General features: G+C 38.9%; 1 protein-coding gene across 2 annotated transcripts in view; it reads left to right on the forward strand.

Annotated features, from left to right (window-relative positions):
• The window catches only part of B3GALNT2 (beta-1,3-N-acetylgalactosaminyltransferase 2), a 32139-nt gene that overhangs the window by 23286 nt on the left and 2667 nt on the right, over positions 1 to 6186 (forward strand). For both annotated transcript variants that reach the window (XM_064648785.1, XM_064648787.1), the window contains exons 8-11: positions 1126 to 1309; positions 2993 to 3118; positions 5218 to 5377; positions 5820 to 5876. In XM_064648785.1, the coding sequence (XP_064504855.1) occupies positions 1126 to 1309; positions 2993 to 3118; positions 5218 to 5377; positions 5820 to 5876 (527 nt within the window). The remainder of the gene's footprint in view (positions 1 to 1125; positions 1310 to 2992; positions 3119 to 5217; positions 5378 to 5819; positions 5877 to 6186) is intronic.

Raw genomic sequence — 6186 nt, forward strand, 5'->3', positions numbered from 1 at the left:
TTTTAGTAAAACCAGTTAATTTCTTTCTGTTTTTTTAATGCTTAAGGTCAATGTCCTGATGTGGTTTCTTTGCTTGCCCTTTGTCAGCCACTCCATTTGACTTGGATCCCTTTGTCTTTTTATCTAGACTTCTCTTCTTGTTTTTTCGTTATCCAAAATTAAGTTAAAAAATGTTGTGCAATGAAATCCTTCCCTGATATTTTTCACATTTTTTCCAGTGCTGCTGCTGTTAGATATACTGTATCATGATGTTTAATACTGACAAATACCTAACAAAGCCAGCTTTTCCATCCCTTGTTTTACACCTGTTTCAGGAGAATGTCCAGAGACTCTATAGGAGCCTTTACTAATGTCTAAGTGTTCTTACTGATCCATCATACCCAACATAAGCAGTGACTTTCAGACTGCTATTCTTGTGTTTTTATAGCTAGGCCTCACAGATATAATTGGGTAGTCCTGTTGTCCTGTCATCTGTGTAGGAGCCTAAATTGAGGTGTGTGCTAAAGGTCTTCCATCTTGTTTGTCAAACAGTTCTTCAGTACCACAAACTATCTCCTTACCTGCAATATTTTTCTAGCTTTAACCTGCAGTCAGTTATGAGATTTGGTTCAGCAGGGACCATCTGTGCTACATCGAAGCAATGTCTATTTGATTATATTTAGCATAGGATTTTTGGTTTGTTTGTTTGTTGTTTTGTTTTATTTTTATGCTAGATACATATACTTAGGAGTAATTAAGTATATAATTAACGTTATAATACTGTATAATACAGGTAAGTGTATAACAGTAGCCTTTTTATGGTAAAAGGAATAGTGAAGTCCCTGACTGCTCTTTATATTAAAGAACGTTAAAAAGTTGAATTATTTTATTACTGAAAAGGAAGAGAATTCCTTTTATTTGAAACTTTCTGTGCAAGACTTATACAAAAATACATTTCCTTGTTGTTCTGCAACTTTTACCATTTCATAAAAATTTTAAAATTAATTGCAGGAATTTCATAACCCCGTTAATTTGAATATTTTTTCAGATTAATTTTGTCAATAGATTGTGTATGATCCAAGAGAAACACGTGAAATAGTATGTAGATATGCATCTTTATTTAATGATGGGTGTTGTTTCTTTCAGAAGGTGATGCTCTTTTACAAAACCTCCATACTCGCCCGGAAAGGTTTACAAGTCACATAAAAAACCTTGAAAAAGAAGATACTTTATTGAAGGAAGAAAGCAGTACCTATGATGATATTGTTTTTGTAGATGTTATTGACACTTACAGAAATGTTCCCACCAAACTGCTAAACTTCTACCGATGGTAAGTTGAAAATAAAGTGTTTTCTGTTCAGAATGTTGCTGTCTGTAGTGCAAGATGATCTAGCATAGGCTCCATGAAATATATGCCTTATGTGATTTACTTCATCAAGTTGTATTTCTCTCTCACAGTTTTGGGTGCATGTAGTGAGTAAAATAACAACACCTATAGTCTTGAATGCTGACCATTGGTGCTTCAAGTAAGCATGAGCTGGCAGGACAGGCTTCTGCCCTAAGAGTCCAGGTGTGAAAATTGTCATGTCTCCTTGTAATTTCTTTTAATTTGTATCTAACTGAAAACTAGCAGTTTTAGTCTTTCAAAGGATGGCTTTTGGCCAGTTTGTGTACTTAACTCAGTGTTTCAGTTTGTGGCCATTGCCTCTTGTCCTGGACACCACTGAAAAGAGCTTGGCTCCACCTCTTTACACCCTCCCTTCAGGTATTTATACATTAATAAGCTCTCTCCAAGCCTTTTCTTCTTCAGGCTGAACAGTCTCAGCTCTCTCACCTTTCCTCATTGGAGAGATGCTTCAGCCCCTTAATCATCTTGATGGCCCTTGCTGGACTCTCCACCCAGTATGTCCGTGTCCCTCTTGTACTGAAGAGTCTAAGACTGCACACTGTAGTCTAGATGTGGCTGCACCAGTGCTGAGTTGCAGGGAAGGATGGGAAACTTGTAGGGGGGGGCAGAAGGTTTATAGGAAGAATTTTTCATGGTGTAACACATTGTCTGTGATGAATCTAGTAAGTTATTATCTCTAATTTTCAATTATTTCCGTTACTCTGAGGCAACCGTTTCAATTAATTGATGTTGCTGTGGAGTAAGAAATATAGCTGACAGTTGTAATTTAGCCAGAATTCAGTTTAGCTGCTTGAAGATTATGGATTTATTTAACAAATTTCATGGTTATGAATGTAACTGAAAAACTGAACCATGCTTTCAGTTCTAAAAGTGAGTTTAAATGTCAAGACTTAGATCTTCGTGGTCATTTCTTACAGATTAGCTATACTTCAAGATTTAGTAATAAAAGGCTTTAAAAAATGCCTTTCTTGTTATGAGAAATTACCCTTAAAAGCAGTGTTTGTAACCAACTCAGCCATGATCTATAAAATCTCAAGCTCTTTTTGGTTATTCTATGAGTGTCAGACATTCAACTATTGCAGACAGTTAAAGATTACATTTTTCATATTCGAAGGGTGCTTTTACTGAGAAGGAGTAAGTACGGCGTTGCTTCCACAGATGTTTGGTAAAACCTACAACCTTCTCATTACCTTGAACTGACTGTCTCATCCTGAAAGTAGGCTACTGACGTGTAGCCAGTGGCTTTTAACAGCTGTGCTGCCATCATCATCAGGGATTCATATCCTCCTGAAGTCAACACTGTTTAAGACAGATTTATTAATAAATCCACCATCTGTCCTGGAGAACAAAACTTTGTTTTCTTCAGCTCATGCACAAGTCCATGGTGTAAGATTATCCTCGGATGCAGCTGCATCTCCTTTCTGTAGGACAAGCAGTCAGCCTTGGTTGATAGAGAAAACATGTAAAAGTCAAGGGTAGGAAAGACATTCCTTCCCTTTTCCTTCTCCCTCTGCTTCCCAAAAAACTTTTGCAGAACCTTGTATTGCGTATCTGTAGATTGTGGTGTGTTGCTCAGCATCTCATCACTTTTCTTTTTGGCTGCAGGACAGTTGAATCAACAAGTTTTGACTTGTTGCTGAAGACGGACGACGACTGTTACATTGATTTGGAGGCTGTTTTTAACAGGATAATGCAGAAAAAATTGGACAGGCCAAACATTTGGTGGGGGAAGTGAGTTATTTTCCGAACTTGTCTTTAGGAGATAGCATGTCTTTAGTGAAAAGTTTAGTGATTTAGTTCTATTTTCATGTGGGCTCCCCTTTTCTGCCTAAGGAAGCCAGTTATAAAAGGCAGGACTTCTGTATATGTGAGAACTTTGAATCTCAGAAGACAGAAACTAGTCATTTACAGTAACTTTCCAGAGTGTGCCTTTACAGTGAGTTAAACTTGCTGATTATCAAAATGTGCTAGTTTCAAAATGTGTTATAGACATCTTTGTCATGGTACTTAAGTAAATAAAAGTATTCCAGCAACACAGTGAGGTTAAAAGGCACGTGCATACTAAAGAACTGTAAACATTACTTTTTGTGATTTTTCTAGTGGGCTTGAGGAGATGGGGTGAACAGGAGAAACAAAATTTCCTTTATGGTCTGCACTTTATTTTGACATCTGTGAGTGACAGGCATTGCTACCCATTTTTGCTGCTGTTTGAGACAGTAGATCTGATCAGTGAATTTTTGAGTGAACTTTCCCAGCCTGTATTACACTTGTGAATAACTAGGAGGATCAAAATAGTCTACAGGTTCCTTTCCATTCATGGGATGCATTGCAGCTCTGGTATAGCATCCAATATAGCAGAAACTCTACACTACTATAACAGTCAACATAGCATAATGGCACAATGGGCCTTCCTGTTGCCATCTGCTTACTGAGGAAAAACAGGCCTTTGCTGCTTTGCTTGACAAATCTGGTACTGACTGTTGCTTACTCATAAAGTGATTTAATAAGGTGTGTGGTCAAGTGTGTGTGAAATAGCTGGCTATCTTGTGGTTATCTCAAAGATCTGTAAGGGTGACATCTTCATGTGTAAATTCTCTAATAGTCAGTCTTCAGCTAAGGCAAGTGTGAAGTGTAGAGAACAATGCTGAAATAACTATGGAAGTATAAAATGATTATCAAAGCACGTGCTTCTCAGTCTGGAGGCGGTTGCACCCTTCCTGCTGTGATTCAAAAGACTGGAAAATACTGAGTCTAAAGTGAATTGAGGTATCAGATGTGACTTCTATCTCTTTGGTGCTTTAACGTGTCAGCTTATGCTGAGAATGTGCTGAGTCTGATAACAGATCTGCCACTCAGCTGTAATTTCTCCCTTTCAGGGCTGTTGTCTGAGGTGACAATTCTTAGTAGCTCACTAAAGCTTTCAGCTGCTGTGCTCATGACTGAACTCAGCAATGCTGAACCTTTTTGTAAAATGGGGAGAACCTGCTGCATTCACACAGTTAATGCCACTTAGCTATGAGTGCATGAAGTATTTTTAAGGCCAGGGGAGTGCAATACCAGCCTGTTCCCAAAAAGGAAAAGCAGGATGCTTCTCTCTGCCTCACATGGCTGTTTGACAGGGTCCATAGTGCCACACGGTGTGGCAGTGAGCTCTGCCATGCTGCCTGGGGCTGGGAGTTTGTCTGCAGACAGAGCACTACTGGCTTTCTGCAGGCCTCTAGTAGTGAATAAAGTCTTCCTTAGAGGACACCACTGCCAGGAAGGTTTTTTTGTAATTCAGTGATGGCAGCCTTTGAACATCCGCTTTGTGGAGTTTCATTTGGAAAAAGGCTTAGAGAAGGTACATATTGCTTCCTGGTTTTTAAGCAGCCACTAGTTTTATCAGGAAAATGGGTTGTGTAACATCACTGTATCGCCATGCCTGCTGGAGGCACTGACGTTGTGTCATGTTGATTAATGAAAGGGGTTAATTAACTGGACACAGATGTGCCTGTTACAGAACATAGGTAAGGATGCATGTGCTTTCCTGGATCAAAACCCAGCAGCAAGGTGCAGCATGCTGAAGACCTGACTATGTCAATATTGGTTTCTGTTCTGAGAACTTTCTCTTATTACCCAAGAGTGACACCAAACAATAGTTATGATTTAAGCACTTGTGTTCAATTAGATGCGTGCCCTAGAGAAATGAGGCTAGGAACTATAATTAGGATCACCTTCTACTTCTTCCTCTTAGTACTGTTTGTTGTCAGTGTTACTTACAATTGTTAGCAATGTTCATAGGTTCCACAGAGGGCTCTCTATAATCATCTCATACCTAACATGGTCTTCAGTTTCAGACTAAATTGGGCAGTTGATCGAACTGGGAAATGGCAAGAGCTGGAGTATCCAAGTCCTGCATATCCAGCCTTTGCTTGTGGGTCCGGCTATGTCATCTCCAAAGACATTGTTCAGTGGCTGGCAAGCAACTCTGAAAGGTTAAAGACGTACCAGGTAATAAAGAGTTGGTTCAGGTTGACTATCTTAAACTGGTCTTGACACAGTTTAGTGATTTTTTTAGTGATTGAATGAGTTGGAGAGAACATTGCTCAAGTATTAGTGTTGGGTTCTCCTGGCTAATGACGGCTTTGGAATGTTTGTGGTCTCTACACTTAGTGTCTGTCCTAGGTCAAAGCACAAATGTTAGATGTTTTGGACTGAGAACCTTGGGAGCTGTAATCTTTGTTTCTGTACTCTGTTCTTCTAAGAACAATGTATTAACACAAGAAAGCTGGGAGGATTAATTTAATAGCCCTGACATAGTCAGATGTAGGTTTTTGTAGCTACCATTCATTACTGCTGGTAGATGATGCAACTTATTCCAGGTCACCAAGTCATGCTTTATGCTTTCCTGATGCTAATATCTGTATTTTTTTATTTTAATGTGTCATCTCAGGGTGAAGATGTAAGCATGGGCATTTGGATGGCAGCTGTAGGACCCAAGCGATATCAAGTAAGTCTGAAGGAATTGTCTGATCTTACAGAAAGAGAACATGCCTGTTCCAAGTAGCATAAAATAGGGGAAATGTTATGTTTTTAAAAAGAAATTGAAACAACCATTGAATTAAAATCCAGAGGAAAAAAACCACCAAAATTTGAAGATGTATTTCAAAGATAAACCACAAAACCCCCACAAACCACCTGCAGATGCCATCCCTACCTCTCAGGTTCTCTGATTAGGTCGAGCAGATCATTTGGGGACCTTTGTGTGCAAAGTTTGTTGCTGTAAACAAAGAACACCTGATTCTTGAAAGTGAAAATTC

Source organism: Pseudopipra pipra, chromosome 3 (assembly GCF_036250125.1).
Source record: "Pseudopipra pipra isolate bDixPip1 chromosome 3, bDixPip1.hap1, whole genome shotgun sequence".
In the NCBI taxonomy this organism is placed as follows: domain Eukaryota; kingdom Metazoa; phylum Chordata; class Aves; order Passeriformes; family Pipridae; genus Pseudopipra; species Pseudopipra pipra.